The following is an 18,752-nucleotide window of genomic DNA, read 5'->3' as shown; positions in this document are numbered from 1 at the left end:
TTTCATACAATTGCTTACTTTTTATTTATTTATTAATTAAATTTATATCCTGCCCTTCCTGCAAAAGGAGCCAAAAAACCCACCATCCTTTTTATAAAACCTTCTTGTAAAACCATATTTAGAAATTGTTGGGCATGTAATTAAAGACGTTAGTCGTGAACTGTCCTGTTCATCTGGGTTGGGGAAGTCAGAAAATCCAGGTTATGTGCCTTCCACTTCAATTTTAAATATTTCTGTGCAGAAGGACATCCCACTGGTTTCAGTAGGACTTTCTCCATGTAGTAACACAAGGCTTGTTCCCCATTGGATTGTTTTAAGCTAGCCTAAGCTAGTTGATCAGCAGTTTTTACACAGGCTGAGTAATTATCAGAAATTCAGTGCAGAAGATTGCATAATAGCGTCGTTTTTATTGTTTTAACAGGTTACTGAAATATTTCAAGAAAGTACTGCTCTAGACCAGGCTGACACCCATATGTAAAGATAGCTTTTCCCTGTTTCAAATATCCTATGGTATAAAAAAACAAAACAAAACAAAACTGTGTTTATAGTACTACTCTATTGAATAGCTCCAGTTCTAATCTCTAGTCTTGCTGCAGATGTAATTCCCATACATAGAAGATTCCCACAAGACATAATGGAGCCCTGTCCATTCCATCCTCCCCTCCTCTGTATGTGTGCATGTATAAGATGCATGCCAGGCTGTTAGAGAGAATGAGAGGTCTGTGTTTGCCTCCTACACCCCTATCCAGCCCTCCCCTCTCTGCTTGGTCGAGGAATGTAAACTCAGTGGGAGCTGGATGGGGATATAGGAGGCACAAAAAGCCCCTTTTGCACACACAAGGAACAAGACTGACAAGCTCAGTGGCATCTCTCCATGCAATGCTTAAAACAGAACTGGACTGAGCCCTAAGTAGATATCTCAGTTCTTGCTCATTAATTTATCTTTGGCTTCTCACATTAGGTCTAAAAACAAAATGGATTACTGATTTTGTGTCTTAGAGCTTTCCTCGCTGCACTTAATCATGCTTCTGGTGATGATCCTGAGTCAGAAATTCCAAGGATATAGCACAGCAGACACAGGGTCATGAAATTCCTGGACCAAGATGGCCTCAATTTGATTTTGTAGCTTAAACTTGTATTTTACTATCTATAGATAAACAAAATTTAAACATGAAAAAAAGGGTTCCAATTCCTGCACACGAAGAACAGAAAATGAGGAAAGATGCATTACTGTTGCTCAACTCTGTAATTCCTGGATGTCAGCACTAGTGCAGAATAAACAATTTAACTAGAATTAAACTCTCCCCCTCCCCAGAGTATCTAGATTTAAGGATTGGTTAGCATAAAAATTATAGGCTTCATTAAGCACTAGTATTGGTGGAACAATTATATGACCACACAATTCTTGGAGACGCTCATCTTTCCAGAGCAACATACTGAACTTGCTTCAGCTAATTTGATTTGGGGGAACTTTGTTGATCTCAAAATGCTTATCATTCCTTAACGATATCTTTAGAAAGTCATAAACCAAATGAGGTAGTAAATCTTATTAGAGAAGATCTGAAAAGTATTTACGTAAAAATGTATCCTTAAAAGTGAATAAGGGAATATATGCCATTCTGAAAGACTGTCTGCAGGGTCTAAGCTATAGGCATTAGCCTGAGGTGAGCTAGGAGAGAACTGGAACTGAAGAGCATGCCAGGAATCAAGAGACTAGGAATTAGCAGGAGCCAGCATTGAGTAGTCAGGATTTGGAGCTGTAGGACGAAGCCAGAAGTCAGGACCGCAGTGTGTGTTTGGAATGAGGGACAAACTTGTGGGCAGGTCCAACAAGCAATCCAGGAGTCAGAATCAAAAGGTAACTGAAGGATACACAGGAATGCACCAGAGCTCTTGGAAAAGGCTTGACTGAAACAGGAAGCCCATCTTGTGCAGGAGAGACTAATAGCCAGCCTAGATGGACAGGACCATTCCAGGGCTTGAGGATGTTCATTGTTTTGGCAGATGCTGCAACCTATAGTTCTGTGGGCACATGGGGCAGCTGCACACATCTGAAGGCCCCCTTATTTGAGCCCCAGCTGCTCCTGACAAGCACACAGTCTGGATTTGAATTATACACTGAATCTGAAATCTGCATACAGGCTTAAGATTAGAAACTGAACTAAAGGATCAGAGGGCAAGTCAGATATTCCAGACTACTCAAAACACTTCTATGAGATGATTGTCCATAAAGAGATTGTCAGATCTAATATCTTTTTTGGGGATGAAAGGCCCTGATTAGAGAGCATCTCCATACAAGTGCCAGTGCCTGCCAGTAATGGGTGAGGCTGATGTATAGACTCCCCGTATGATCAGGAACACGTGCCATAGCTCTGGCTTCAAGCAGTGGCCAGGGCGTGGGTTTGGAAGGAGATTCCCAAAAGTCCTGGGGAGTGGGTCTGGTGGTACAGAAGTATTGGGTAAAGACCGATCTAATCACCTACGCTTCTGAGACAACTCTCTCCTGTAAGATGGAACCCCTCCCCTTTCCAATAAGTGACTACCATTAACTCCAAGGACCTCATAATTTCCATGCCATAAATATGGATGGCTAGATTTAGCAAAGCAGTGACAAAGTGAGAGGCTCTAGGTCTGCTTCTTTAAATCTTTCCATCTATCCAGATAGGGCAGAGCCTGGGATAAATAGCCAGGTCAGGGGAGGATTTAAGGCAGGTGTAACTAATGTGGTGTCCTCCAGATGTTGCTGCACTACACCTTCCATCATACCTGACCATTGACCTTGCTGGTTGGGGCTTATGTGAAATGAAATCCAATAACATCCAGAGTTCACTAAGTTTGCTACCCTTGATATAAGGCTTTAGTTGGGCTCTACACCTTGTTGGGTCAAGTTGTTAGCTTAGGGATGTCCGGCTCCAGCCCAATCCTACCAGCTACTCTTTCTGCTGACTCAGGGTGATCATTCTTTTCCATGTCTAAGGCTGCATTTGTCCTTCAGATTAAGACATCCAGGAATTCTCCAGAAGGGAGGGTTTTGTGCTTTAAATTATGAAGCTTAGCTGGAGGCTGGAATAGATCGCTGTGTAATAATATAGCAAGAAAATTTAGCAATAAGGTGGGATCATAAATCAAGGAAGTAGGAGTGGAACTAGAATCCATTTCAACATTAATAGGGTCATTGGTCCCATCCAGAATCTGGCACGAGTGCAGCACTTCATTTTCTGGCTATAACAGGTACATTTCTTCTAAAGGTTCTCGCCCTTTTTTTTATTTACAAGACATCTTTGCAAGCGTGGAGCTTCATTTGTGGACTGGGTGTATATGTTCAGTGAAAAATCTGTATCCTGTTTCCCAAGAATCCCTTTGTGTCCCAGAGCAGCTGTCACACAACAGTTTGTACCATTAAAGCAGAACACAGATTTGGCCAGTTCCGTGCTACAAACCCATTAGCTCAGCTCCTGGTAAGACAAGACTCTGGACAGAATTGCAGATGAGCTAGTTACATTCCAAACAATGGCATTTTTCAGCTTTGCTTGTTTTTGTTGCTTACTGTTGTGAAATATGAAATCTTGCTGGATGATAAAAATTAATGATTCACAGCTGTCTCATCCAATGTTTGACACTTTGTAAGAACTAGTCTTTATTTGGCATGCATTAGCATTGGACAATTAATAGGTATCATACAAAACACAAGCAAGCAAATTGTTCAAGAGCACAATTGTGACCTACTAGGTTGGGTCTAGGCCGCAGGTCTAATCCTGTTCTACCATTGTTTTATTCTAGGCTAATTTAATTCTAGATGGCATAATTTCTTTTTAGGCTACTTGACCTAGTCAGATTTTCTACAACATACGAAACATCTGTAGCATACTATAGTGGCACCACTGTGGGCAAGGATGAACTCCTTCACTTCTTCCTATCCATAGTTGAGATTTCTGGAAGAAATTCTACTCAACATCTGCTGAGCAAGTCACAGAACTGTGATCACTCTTGAGGCAGAAAATTATGCAAAAAGCAGTTCTGTAGCGAACAATGAAGGGTCACGGTATTTACAGTCTGGACAACTTATTCTAGCAGTAATTGAAAAATGCATTTCTTGTAAATTGCTTGTAATCTGTTGTGGTGACACATGCTGTTAGAGATCATCCATAAAGCATGACATGCCTCAAGTTGCTACAATCACTCTTTTTTCCTAATGTAAAATCATTGTTATTTTCCTGTCCAAAATAAAATGAAAGTGATCCAGTTATTAGTTCTTCCCCACAGGATGGCTTTGGATTTATTTTGTGGGAATTTATGGTCATGAAGCTTTTTATACAACTTGTTTCCTATACAACTTGTATAGGAAATACAAGTTGTATATACAACTTGTTTCCTTTATGTTGGAGAACATTATTATTTGTTCGTTTATTTTCATATGTGCTATCTTTGTAAATGTTAAGCAATATAGAACACAGATGGCATTTAATTCTGCCTGTGCATGTCAGCGCAGTGCAAATAAGATAAGAACCTCTAAATCAATTTACAGTTAGCTTCAGGACCACTCAGCATCTTGTTAGTTCACTATAAGAAATAACACTGTCATATGCTAAAGTGCGAACAACTCTTTTAATTTCCTCACAGGAGATACAACTCTTCATACAAAAACAGGAGACATCACAGTAGGTAAGTTAAAGGGTGTTTGTTTTACTTGTGCAGATGTCAAGTATGGGCAGTTTCTTCTTCATCTACTGGACAACTTTTAATCATGTAGGTGGTGAACCTCTGGCTGGTGGGCCTAATGAGGCTTGTCAGGCCTCTCTGTTGGGCCCATGTGGCTCGTTTAGTCAAGCCATGCATATCTGCCCCACACCTGACATCATGTATGACATTAGGTGTGGGGCAGGCAAAAACCTAGCTCAGCCAAAAAGGTGTTTGCAGGTACTGCCAATCAGTAGTGCCTGCAAAGACCATTTCAAAGCACTGTGCTTTGAAATGAGCTTTTGAAGACCCTGTGGGCAAAATTGTGTTATCAGGTGATTGACAGGTGGCCAGCTCCAGCCGCTTGTCAAACAAGGGGTGAGGGAGATAACAATCTGGCCTTTTGAGCTAAAAGGGTTCCCCATCCCTGAGGTTGAACTAGGCAGTAGCCTTTGTCTACAGTGTTTTTACTTTTGTAATTCTGTACCGTGTTATACCAACCTTGCTCAGAGGCACATGTTACCAAATTCTTCCAAGTTACACAGGAAGTGGATTGGACTGTGAAAGACCAACCCAAATTGTGTTTGCATTTTGACAAATTTGTAGGGCAGTCCAATATCTCAGAGAGGAGGTCAGGTCTCCTGCTCCCCTGGTGCATTCACTATAGCTGCCCAATTCCCCTGCTTTTTAAAGTTTGATAGAAATATCTGTGGGCTATAGTTACATTCTTAAACCGCAAAGGTTTTTTTTTGTCTATTAGTGAATTTCTCTGCTTTTTAATCCGGGAGGTAAGATGCTTGTTGGTTTCCCATGTGCAACCGGGTGGCTGCCATGAGAACAGGATGCTGGACTAGATGAGCCATTGGCCTGATCCAGCAGGCTCTTCTTATGTTCTTATCCCTCTCCCTCATAACATATCCATGTTTAGGTTCCATAGATTTCAGCATGACTGATTCCTGCTATATTTTGCCCATTAGTTGGTTCTTTGAAACTGTTTTGGAACAGTAGTTAAGTTTATGTATTCATGAGGAAATAGATAGAGCATAGAAATAAAATAGCTACCAAAATCCAGGAAATTCTAGGTCTGCTTGCCTCACAAGAGGAGATGTCTTTAAAGCCTAAGAACACACATTTGTCTCAGGATGCAGCAACTCTATGCACATGTAAACAATGCAATCAGCAGTTGCTATTGGTACATACAATGAGAAGAAAAGCACACATGGATTTTTAATAAGAAGACAAAGCACTGCAACTCAGATTCAACAAATGAAAAACGATCCTTGCGTCATATACATTCCAGACATCTGATGTATAACAAGACACTCAACAATAATTCTGTCAAGATTGTTAACCTCATACAGGCAATACTTTCCATTCAGTTAGGCTATCAAAATGAATTTGTAATGTTTTTCCAGTCTCTTGATAGCATTCAGTGTCGATGTCTACTGTTTTTGTCAGGGGCACCTAATGAATAGGAACCCTGAATTCAAGTTTCCTGTGTACCAACAAAATGTATATGCTGCTCTGAGAAGATTTACCCTAAAGTTAGATTTCACTAATCTATAAAACCTTTAAGGTAATCTCACTGAATAAACTAGGGAGTCTAGAATTCCATAATCTTGATTATCTTAATTCCAAAACTTTTTTTGTAAGTAATACCTGTTTCATACCTAGTGATAATTCAATATATATTGGCAAACAAACCTATAATGCTGAGGGAAGTCTGGCAAAATTCACTATATAGATACAGTCTAGGGCAGGTAGTACCGCTGCCAGACTCCTCAGAGCCATCTGTTGAATTGCTGAGTGGAAAGTTGGCCCGCTCAGAATTGTTAGCTAATATTGCTGGGGTAATGTCCTGCTTGAACTCGAAGAACTCGGACTCAGACAGGGCTGTTTTTTTCTTTTTTTGTAGTAAGAGACAGTTTCAGTTCAGTGCGCTTCATGAATCTACCTACAGCTTACTCAGAACTCAGTATCTCTCTAGGACTAACTAGGCACAACTTCGCGGCACTAAGACATTATTGACTCAGCAACTACTCCCCTCCCCCTCAACTTAAGTAAGGCTGGGCGGGCACCCTGCTTGCGTGTGCCAGCTGTCACTGCTGGGAGCCACATTCACCTTCTGATGCGAGGTGAAGGCGGAGCGTCCATCACCATCCCATCTTCCTCCTCTGAGGGTGGGGGGCTGCCTGCTGGTGACGCAGGCGCAGGAAGAGGGGAAACATCAAGCTGGGAAACAACTGGCTGACGAGGTTGATTGTCCACACAGGTATCTGGAGCTGCTAGGATTGAACTGTCAAAGTCCAGAGCTGGGGCGCCTTCGGAGTCCCCACTCAGCCCCTCACTGGCTCAAACATGCCACTCTGTCCTCCTCCACTTCGTTCTTGTCCGTCCATCCCCCCCCCCTCAAGCAGGGCCCATGACAGGCAATGTCTTCCATCTGCTGCAATCTCAGACTGTGTCCATATCATTTTCAGCTTTGGATGAATGGGGGAACATCGCAACATACATAATCTGAGTGGTGGAACCACTGTGGAAGCTCATTCATTTTGTCCAAATATACAATATTTCCCCAACAATCAAGCTAGGGGAGGGAGTTCTGATTGCAGCAGAAGCTGGCTGTACAATGCACTGATTAGCTGGTGGTTGTGACATAACAAAGAAAACATTCCTCTATAACCAGTTTTTTCCAGCTCTTTAGAAATTGTGGGTGTATGCCTGAAGCATTAGGGGGAGGTAAAAGATAGAAGACCCCATCCCTGATAAAGACCCAATATCTGTTGAAGCGTTATAAAGGGAGGCAGAAGCTGGGCTTGCTCAGGGAGAGGAGCACCCCTCCCATACACAGTGTGTCATCTTTTCAAGGAACGTGTGCATATCCTTAATTGTTGTTTGTGTTATTTCCCACTTGTATCTGCTTCTTGTATTTATTGAGGACTATATGTCTCATTACTCTATAAGTCAATTGCAACTCTTAGCAGAGAGATTATATCTTCAGTAGCAGGGAGCAGCCATCTTCTTTGGACACATAATTGGTGTAGGGGTTTAGAAAGAGGGAGTAGTATCGGAGTGCACTGGGAATAATGCTTTTAATTGATCCATTCTGTACAATTTTGCGCTGACCACTCAAAGCAATAATATTTTATGCTTTGGCATTTTCTCCTCTACCAAGTTAATATTTTGCATTCCATTGCATTTACTTCAATTCCCATAGGAGCTTTGGTTGTGAATATCAGAAATCAGATGGGACTCTTGGAAAAGCTAGAGAACTCCCCCTCCCCACACAATTGTAAATACTCTGTTTTAAAAGCCAAACACAACTACTTGCAATACTTTCATGGTAGAAATGGTGAATCTGGAAAATTATTGATTGTCAAGACTGTATATTCCCTCCTGAGATGGCACATGTTCTAAACATTCATACAGAGTTTCAGTCTGCTGACTCCATTGCTGTGGTTTATATTCTGTTCTTGTATCAGTTTCCCAGATTTTGTGAGATTCATATGGCTCATTGCTCTATAGAATATTTGCCAAGTTTGAAATAATGTGATCCAGAAGCACGCTCATGCTAGATTGGCTTTTCCCCCCACTTTCAGTAACTTTCCTTCCAGCTTGTGAACCCTACGCTGCTTTTCAAAATCCCCCAAGTTCACCAAACAGATCAGGGGGTTGTCTTGGCAGTGGCTGAAAGGGAGACCCTTGGTAGAAAAACAGTGCTAAGAAGAAAGCCCGAAGCGTGTTCTGTGTTCCTTATTTATGAGTTATATGTGGATCCTGCTGCCTATAGCAGACTTTTTTGATGATACATACACAACCGAATGAGTGAGCAGTTAGGGGTGAGTAATAAGATAGCCACGTTGGGTGGTGATATGAAATTTTTTCAGTGTGGTAAGAACAAAAAGGGATTGCAAGGCGCTCCAAAAATAAAAAAAACCTTGGTGAATGGGCATTAAAAATGTGATTCAGTGTAAGTAAGTGTAAAGTGATGCACATTGGGGCAAAAAAATCCTAAATTCACATATATGCTAATAGGGTCTGAACTGCCAGCAAATGACCAGGAAAGAGATCTTGGGATTGTGGTGGCTAGCTTGAAGAAGATGTTGACCCAGTGTGTGGTAGCTACGAAAAGGGCAAATTTCATGTCAGGGATCATTAAGAAAGGGATTGAAAATGAAACTACTGATATCATAAAGGCAATATGCAAATCTATAGTGTGACTACACTTGGAATACAGTGTATAGTTCAGTTTGCCACACCTCAAAAAAGAAATTTTAAGGCTGGAAAGGTTTCAGAAAACAGCAAGCAAAATGATCATGGGACTGGGAACAACCCATCTATGAGGAAACATTACATCATTGGGGCTTTTTCATTTAGAAAAAAGCATGTAAAAGGAGATGTAATAGAGGTGTATATGATGATACATGGTGTGGAGAAAGTGGACAGAGAGAACCTTTCCTCCCTCTCTCACCACCTGGCTTCATCAGTTAATGAAACTGAGTGCTGGAAGATTCAGGACAGGCAAAAGGACGTACTTCACACAGTTCATCATTAAATTATGCAATTTGCTCACACAAGAAGCAATGATGACCACCAATGTGGATGGCTTTAAAAGAGGATTAGACAAATTCATGGAAGATAAGGCTATCAATGGCTACTAACCCCAATGACTGTGTTCTTTGTCCACTGTTGGAGGCAGTAAAGCAATCATTGGAAACCACAGGAGGGCAGAGTGCTGTTGGGCTAAGGTCCTGCTTGAAGGTTTGCCATAGGCCAAGGGTTCCCAAACTGTGGTCTGCAAACTTTATTCAGGTGGTCCAGGTCATGTCTGTCAAAATACAAATAAAAATCATACAGCAGCTAGCACAGTGCTTTGCTATTGCTACAAGAAGCAGAAAAAATATTAAGTGGTCTGCCAAGACCCTCAGCAATTTTCAAATAGTCCATGGGGGAAAAAGTTTGATGACCACTGGCATAGGCGTCTGGGCCTTTGGCCTGATCTAGCGGGGTTCATCTTCTATTCTAAAACCTATCATCTTGCTGGATTACTAAATGTGGAGGACTTGAAAGCATGGACATAAGAGGTAGTGTGGTGTAGTGTGTTTCAGAGGCTTGGACCTGAGAAGCCCAGATTCAGTTCTCCGCCCAGTTTGGAGGCTTGCTGGATACCCTTGGCCAAATCACTATCTCGTTACCTAATGTATCTCTTAGGACTGTTGCAAGGCTAAAATATATGTATGTATTTATTTTAAAGTATTTACAAACTGCTTAATGTTTAAAAAACTCTAAACAGCGTACAATATAAAGACAGTAAATAATATCATTAAAACAAAAGCTTGACCTAAAACCAGTAAGCAGTAGTATAAAAGTATACAAAAACAGGCTATTGGAGACTTATACAGACAAAAACAGGGTTTGATTTTATGGGTCAGGGAAGGCCTGGGGAAAAATATATGTCTTTTCAAGATGTCTGACACAACTGATGGTTACTGCTTCATGTATGGCATGGGGAAGGGCATTCCATAGTAAACAAGTAATAGTGGAAAATGCCCGCTAGGTTATAGGCACCATGAGTAGAATTTCCCCTGATAATTTAAGTCATCTTACAGGTCTACACAGGCAGGCGGTATAGACAGGGGCAAGCAAAATGCCACTCTGAGCTTCTTGGAGGAAGATCTGGATTCAAAAGTAACTCCTAGATGAGAGAGAGAGAGAGATGGGGTTTTTTCAGAGTAGCAACAGGTTTTTAGTTCCTAGAACCTGGAACTTATATCTTTGTAACCTCACATTGTAATTCAGTAAATCCCACTGCTGTTTATGACCACTAATGTGCCCAATTACCAGCATTTTTATTTTTTCTTCCATCTGAATCGGATCAACAGCTGTGGCTGTTAAGAAAAAGAACCTCTCCTCTCTCGCCAACAATTTGCTTGATCATGCTGAGAAACTCTGGTCATGTTAAACTAATTTGCTACACTTGATCTTCTCTTAATTCAGTGGCTTTCAGTTTTTTGCTACACCTGCTGTGTCTCACCAGTGCAAATGGAAAGCAGGGAAAAACAGATTTATTATAATACGTATATTTACAGTTGGGGAGGGAGTCCTTTTTCCCATTATTGAAAATGGTTATATTAAGATTGCCCAACTCTCTTTAACACTCTCTTTTGACAGTAGCCGTAGTTCATATTTAATTAACTTTGCTTTTGCATGTTGGTTTTTCTCTTTTTTGCATATTTTGCCCTAATTAGCTCTATTATAGAATCCTAAGCTTCCTCATTGACTTTAATTTAAGCCATTTTAAAACTGTTGTGGTATAAATAACCCAAACCCAACTTCTGCAAGTGGTCTGCAAATTGTTTCTGCTTTTCCTCTATATGTGTTAGCTTCCTTGATTACAAGTTATGAAGCTGAACAAAACTGGGCTTCTCATCAGTTGTCTTTAGCCAAGAAATCTGTCTTTCATAAACTGAAACAAAAGTATCAGAACTGTTTCTTCCACTTCATCTTCTGTGCTAGTCAAAACCAAGTTTGCTGAAATCTCTCAAGAGCACTACATCATTTATCATAGCCATCAGTACCTTTTTGTTTCAAAATGTTTTCTCTCTTTACATTCCCATTCTTCTCACATTTGTCCTAAAAGTGGTTGAATTTAATATCGTCTAATTTTATTCAAAATGGACACAATCCAACTAAGGTTAGTTGTGAGTTAGTTGTGAGTCAGACCCATGGACAAGAACACCCAATTATTTGTCTTTTTTGCAGTCCATGGTATCCGCAAAGCTCTTCTCCAACACCACATTTCAAATGAGTTGATTTTTTTCTTATCTGCTTTTTTCACTGTTCAACTTTCACATCCATACATAGAGATCGGAAATACATGGTCTGAATGATCCTGACTTTAGTGTTCAGTGATACATCTTTGCATTTGAGGACCTTTTCTAGTTCTCTCATAGCTGCCCTCCCCAGTCCTACCCTTCTTCTCATTTCTTGACTATTGTCTCCATTTTGGTTAATGACTGTGCCAAGGTATTGATAATCCTTGACAAGTTCAGTGTCCTCATTGTCAACTTTAAAGTTACATAAATCTTCTGTTGTCATCACTTTAGACTTTTTGATGTTCAGCTGTAGTGCTTTCCCTTTAACTTTCATCAGCATTCATTTCAAATCATTACTGGTTTCTGCTAGTACTGTGGTATCGTCTGCATATCTTAAATTATTAATATTTCTCCCTCCAATTTTCACACCTCCTTCATCTTGGTCCAATCCTGCTTTCTGTATGATCTGTTCTGCATATAGATTAAATAAATAGGGTGATAAAATGCACCCCTGTCTCACACCCTTTCCTGTTGGGAACCAATCAGTTTCTCCATATTCTGTCCTTACAGTAGCCTCTTGTCCAGAGTTGCGCATCAGGACAATCAAATGCTTTAGCACCCCCATTTCTTTAAAGCATTCCATAGTTTTTCATGATCTACACAGTCAAAGGCTTTGCTGTAGTCTATAAAGCACAGGGTGATTTTCTTCTGAAATTCCTTGGTCCGTTCCATTATCCAACGTATGTTTGCGATATGATCTCTGGTGCCTCTTCCCTTTCTAAATCCAGCTTGGACGTCTGGCATTTCTTGCTCCATATATGGCAAGAGCCTTTGTTGTAGGATCTTGAGCATTACTTTACTCGTATGGGATATTAAGGCAATAGTTCGATAATTACTGCATTCCCTGGGATCCCCTTTCCTTGGAATTGGGATGTATATGGAACACTTTCAGTTTGTGGGCCATTGTTTAGTTTTCCATATTTCTTGACAGATTTTTGTAAAAATCTGGACAGATTCAGTGTCAGTAGCTTGTAGCAACTCTATTGGTATGCTATCTATTCCTGGTTATTTGTTTCTTCCAAGTATTTTAAGAGCAGCTTTCACCTAGCATTCTAAAATTTCTGGTTCTTCATCATACGATTCCTCCATGAATGAATCTGTCATCCTGGCATCTCTTTTATAGAGTTCTTCAGTGCATTGCTTCCATCTTCCTTTTATTTCATCTCGGTCAGTCAGTGTGTTCCCCTGTTGATTATTCAACATCCCTACTCGTGGTTTAAATTTCCCTTTCATTTCTCTAATCTTTTGGAATAGGGCTCTTGTTCTACCCTTTTTGTTGTCCTATTTGTATACAGTAACTATTGTAATAGTTCTCTTTGTCCCTACATACTAGTTGCTGTATTGTTGCGTTTAGGGTTCTGACCGTGTTTCTATCTCCTCTTGCTTTTGCTTTCCTTCTCTCTTTAACCATTTTAAGTGTGTCTTCAGCCATCCATTGAGGTCTTTCTTTTTAACTAGAGGTATTGTCTTTTGGCATTCTTCCCCGATAACGTCTCTGACTTCATGCCATAGTTCTTCTGGTTCTCTGTCAACTAAGTTTAAAGCCTCAAACCTGTTCCTTATTTGATCTTTATATTCTTCTGGGATGTCATTTAAATTGTATTTTGGCATTATGATTGCTTTGTTCTTCTTCTTTAGCTTTACTCTGATTTTCGATAGGACCAGTTCATGATCTCTACCGCAGTCTGCTCCTGGTCTTGTTTTTGCAAAAAGTATGGAACTTCTTCATCTTCTGCTACCAATTATGTAATCAATTTGATTCCTATATTGACCATTTGGTGATGTCCATGTGTACAGTCGTCTTTTCGGTTGCTCAAAAAATGTGTTTGCAAGAAACAAATCACTGGCTTCACAGAATTCAGTAAGTCTCCTGCTTCATTTCTGTCTCCTAAGCCCCATTTCCTCCCAATTCCTAGTTCTTCTCTGTTCCCTACTTTTGCATTCCAATTTCCCATGATTATCAGAACATCTTGTTTTGGTGTGTGATCAATTTCCTCCTGTACTTCTGCATAAAATCTCTCCAATTCCTCTTCTTCTGCGTTTGCCGTTGGAGCATAGACTTGGATGAAGGTTATGTTGATAGGTTTCCCGTTTAATCTCATTGATATAACTCACTCAGACCTTGCATTGTAGCTCCTAATTGCTCTTGCTACATCACTTCTCACTATTAAAGCCCATTTCTTCTTAATTTCTCATTTCCTGCATAAATATTTTGTAGTTGCCTGATTGAAAATGTCCCATTCCCATCCATTTTAGTTCGCTCACACCAAGTGTTGTAATGTTGATGCGTTCCATTTCTTGCTTGACAATTTCTAATTTTCCCTGGTTCATGCTTCTCACTTTCCATGTTCCTATTGTGTGCGTCGTACAATTCTGGACTTTCCTTTCGCATCTGTGCGCATCAGCCTCTGGGCTTCCTTTCGGCTTTGACCCAGCTGCGTCATTAGTCACAGCGCTACTTGTACTTGTCCTTTGTTCTTCCCCAGTAGCTCGGTGAGTGCCTTCTGACCTGGGGGTCTCATCTTCCAGCACTATCTCGTGTTGCATTTTGGACACACTGTTCATAGGGTTTTCATGGTAAGAGATATTCAGAGGTGGTTTACCATTGCCTTCCTCTGAGTTTGAATGCATCTTAGTCTGGTGTCTCAGCTTTGACCATTTCACCTTGGGTGACCCTGCTAGGAGTCTAGCCTCTTGGTCTAGGCTCCTGACGGCATTGCTCTCAGCTTCTTCAACACTCTCAAACCCCCTCACCACGTTAAGGTGTGCATCCTAGAGGGGGCCTCTGTGCCTACAAAGAAGAAAAAGAAATCCAGGAAGCTTATTTCCCATTCCCCTTTTATCCTGGATTCTCTGATAGCACCTGTAAGAAGCTGTATATCCCAAATGCTGAATTTATAAATTTATTCTAATTTAAATTTCTATTCTGGAAATGTTCCTGGGAGCCTTACAAAAAGCTCCCAATAGAGATTTTTCCTAAGAAATTGTGGCATTGTAGATTGAAAACGCCTATTAATTTGAAGACTGGGAACACATAAGTTATTTACTAAGTCATCATTTATAGTGGCCTGCAGATATTTCAAAGTATTGTCCAGCAACAGTCTTCTTCAGTAATCTGGCTACTTAATTAGTGGTCATTCTATATTTTCTACAGATGCTGACTAAAGAAACAAACAACCCCAAATCTCTTTTGTATCAAAATCCTTTTTGGATTGGATGGGAGGAAGCCAGGTTTGAAGCTGTTTTTTCATCATTTTTTGGTAGTTTAACATTTTTGAAAGCCAAATGATGCCGTCACTTCTCCAGATGACATGAGCTGGCAGCTCTGCTTTTCTTTGCAGGAAGAGATTGAGTTGCCTTATTACACTAGAATTCCTTGCCATATAATCCAGCTGTGTTGTCATGTATCTCTGGAACTGAAGGCAAATGAAATTGTTGGAGCCTTTTCCAATGCATCATTTAAGAACAGGATGTGGTTATGAAGTGTGCAGTTTGCATGCAAGCCTGCAATTCTCATATGCAACCCTGACACCCTTTTTAGGATCTTTTGGCATTGAAACCTGAACACACTGCAGAATTTGGCACCCCAAGGGCTAATAAGAGCAACAAAGATAAATCAAAAGTAATGTTATTATACCAAAAGGGAATGAGCATACATATTAAACATATGTGAACTAGAGATGGAAGGATCTGTTAATTTAGGTTCCCTGTTTCCAATTTTTCCAGTTTTAAATTCAATTTTCCATATTTCAGCAGCAATTTTTGATTTTTTAAAAATCCTCATGAAAATTCTTCAGCATTTTAGTGCAAATTTCTCCTAATCACATTTTTAATGCAGTTTTGACTAATTTACATATTTGTAAATATAGCCATGGGGAGGTGGTGAATTACCATAGAAGACGAGGGCAAGGCTATCTGCGCATTGTTCCTTGCTGCCACTCCTCTCATGGATGGGTTCCTTGTTGCTCATCTGCTATGTCCACTGGCCTGTGTGTGTTTTGTTTAACGCTAGATCGGTACACAATAAGACCACTCTCATCCATGATTTAATTGTGGATGAAGGTGCCAATTTGGTGTGCATTACCGAGATCCAGGTGGGTGAGCTTGGAGAAGTTGATCTGACCCAGCTTTGCCCACCTGGATACTCGGTGCAACACCAGAACAGGCTACAGGGACGAGGGGAAGGAGTTGCTGTGGTCTACAGAACTTCCATCTCTGTCACCAGGAAACCACTCTGTCTTAGAGCTGGCTGTGACCCTGTTGAAGCTCTTGTCACGCTGTTGAACAGGGAGGCGCATTGGGCTCTCGAGACGGTTTCCCCCGAGCTCCCTCTCCGGCATTGTGGAGCCCAGTTTGCACCTTGGTACACCAGTGAGCTAAGGGCAATGAAACAGGCTGGATGACGGCTAGAGCGCAAGTGGCAAAAGATGTGCTGTGAGGCTGATCGAGCACCAGTAAAACATCATAACCATGCCTACTATGTGGCAGTGAGGGTGGCAAAGAAAGCGCACTTCTCTGCCTCTATTGCATCCTCAAGTAGCCGTCCAGTGGAGTTGTTGACATCAACTCCAGGAAATGGAGTTTTAGACCCTTCGGAGGCCCACTGTGAATTGTTTGCAAGGCACTCTGAAGGTAAACTTGCTTGCCTCTGTAGCAGTCCTGATGCCCCCTCCACATCTACTGTACTCCCCAATGAGGTGTCCAGTGCAATGTCTGCTGCAACTTCTTGGGAACGATTTCAGTTCAACGGCCTGATGACGTAGACAAGGTGCTTGCGATAATGCGGGAGGGAATGGTTCCAGCTGCCTTGAAAGGTGATCTGACACTCCTGAAAAAGCCCACCATTGGTTTGTGAGAACTGCCGACCGGTTGTAAATACCCCCTTTTTAGGGAAGGTGATTGAGAGGGTTGTGGTGCAGCAATTGCAAGTACTCTTGGATGAAACAGATTATCTTGACCAATCCCAGTCTGGGTTCAGGTCTGGTTATGGGATTGAATCATTCTTGGTCACCCTGATGGATGACCTTTATTGGGAGAAGGACAGGGGGAGTGCGACCCTGTTACTCTTACTTGATCTCTCAGCGGCTTTTGATACCATTGACCATGGTATCCTTCTGGACCAACTTGGTGAGATGGGTATTGGAGGCACTGTTTTACAGTAGTTCCGATCCTATCTTCAAGATCAATCTCAGGAGGTCCGTTCTGCAAAACATAGGAAACTGACCTTTAGTGTGGCGGCACCTACCCTGTGGATTTCCCTCTCCTTAAATATTAGGCAGGCGCCATCTCTGTTATCTTTTCAGCGCCTATTGAAAACTTTTCTCTTTCAACAAGCCTTTTAAGTTGAGATCTGTCCCAGTCTGCGTCTGTTGGAATTGCTTTTTAATATGTTTTTTTAAAAACCTTTCCCCTCCTGAACAATGTTTTTTAACCTTTTTTTAAGATGTCTTTAAAGCTTTTTTAAAAAATGTTTTTAAAGTTGTTTTGTTTTAATGTATTTTAAGGTCTGTTTTTATGATGTTTTGAAGTGTTCTTAGTGCTTTTGTTTGCCTCCCTGGACTCCTACTGGGAGGAAGGTCGGGATATAAATCAAATAAATAAATAAATAAATGTGTACAATCAATTTGTCCTAATATAATTCATTATTGTGTGTTATTTTCACAAATATGTTCATTTTTATGCACACTTTCTCCTTACATTTTGGTAGACTGCTTGGTTGGAGAACTGTATCACAAAATTCAGATTAGTGCAAATTTGAAAGGATGGCTCTGTTTTGCTCCTTGTATTATTTTCGAAGGTGCAAATTTGATAAATCCAGCTTTAAATTAGACCTGGTTAGAATTCCTCCCTCATCCCTAATGTGACAGATGTTAATTGACATAGACCTTCATACACCACAGTGTAACAATAGGCCAAGTTTGTTAGTGCTTAAATAGAATAAAAGAATAAAAACTAATTATATAAGCTATCAGTTCTTAAGCATGACCACAAACACACAGAAAACCTAGGGTGCAATATTACTGGGCAGGGAAATGACAGAGAGGGAAGGATGTTAGCTGAAAGGGTAAAGATGGTATTAGAATGAGAATGGATGCTGACTAAGCCACTTGTTTAGAAAGGGGAGAAGGGGAGATTGGCTTATGATGTTGTAGGGCTTTGGGGAAGTTTTTAGGTAAGACTTAGAAGAAAGGTGGGAGACTTTGGGGCAATGGACTTGAGAGTAACAGTTCAGGTTTTGCTGTGGGTGGCTGTAGGTAGTGAAGGAAGGAGAATATGACATTTTGGGTCAAGAAAGTCAAAAAAGTCAGCATGAAAGAGAGTGTGTTAGCCACTGAGAAGAATCTTCTCGCTTGGCTAGCAACATGCTTCCTCGTCCTTTCATGCTGATTGGAGCCAATCACAGTAAAAGAAGGGGAATCAAATCACTGAAAAGACTCTTCTCTGTAGCCTCCCCTTTCATGTTGATTGGCTCCTAGGATAAAAAAGAAGTGAGTTTAGTCTCCTAAATCCTAATTCCTTACTTGGCTTCATTTCAGAATTTTTAAAATCAAAACATTTCTGGCAACATTTGGCCCGCAGAAAGCAAGATTGGGGGGAAGCCTATGCACACATCAGTTTTATTTTGGTTGTATAATTCTGTAATTGCAGAAGAGATGGAGAATCCTGGGGGTGTTGCTATGAGAGAGGCAAATACAGACTATAATATCTTCTTTTTACTCTTTTTTCTGGGAGGGGGATCAGTCACATCTGTGGCCTGAGAGCTTTATTAAAAAGAAAATTGTGAATGAGATCTGTGTCATTATTACTGCTATACCACAAACTGGAAACCTGAGAAGCATTCTGCTGGAATCTTAACGTTTGGTTACTACTCCTTAAGAACAGTCTCCTACGAATAATTCTTTCTTTGTCCAGTTGATCTCTGAGAAGTAGCTTTCAGACTGTCATACAACTTTTCCTGTTCCTTGTTAATACATCCTTTGGATAAAACAAATGCACATTGGGGAAAATTACTGGCAATTCAGCCACAATCTACAAGGAATTTTAGTGCATTTCCTGTTTAGCTTCTGGGTTTAGTTTCTGGGTTTTGAATCTCCTGTAATATCACTGTGTTTGGGTTAAGAATTTTTAAAGAACATAAACATATTTTGTTGCCTAGTGTTTGTGCAAATTAACTTTTGAACAACCTTTGAATATAGCCTT

General features: G+C 40.7%; 1 protein-coding gene across 6 annotated transcripts in view; it reads left to right on the top strand.

The window, feature by feature from the left end:
• The window catches only part of FAM185A (family with sequence similarity 185 member A), a 104,663-nt gene that overhangs the window by 15,263 nt on the left and 70,648 nt on the right, over positions 1-18,752 (top strand). For all 6 annotated transcript variants that reach the window (XM_061582089.1, XM_061582094.1, XM_061582092.1 and 3 more), the window contains one exon: positions 4,621-4,662. In XM_061582089.1, coding sequence (XP_061438073.1) covers positions 4,621-4,662 — 42 coding nt within the window. The remainder of the gene's footprint in view (positions 1-4,620; positions 4,663-18,752) is intronic.

Source organism: Rhineura floridana, chromosome 8, assembly GCF_030035675.1.
Source record: "Rhineura floridana isolate rRhiFlo1 chromosome 8, rRhiFlo1.hap2, whole genome shotgun sequence".
In the NCBI taxonomy this organism is placed as follows: Eukaryota; Metazoa; Chordata; class Lepidosauria; order Squamata; family Rhineuridae; genus Rhineura; species Rhineura floridana.
The sequence above is the reverse complement of the archived record's forward strand: the minus strand, read 5'-3'. Positions and strand labels throughout refer to the sequence as shown.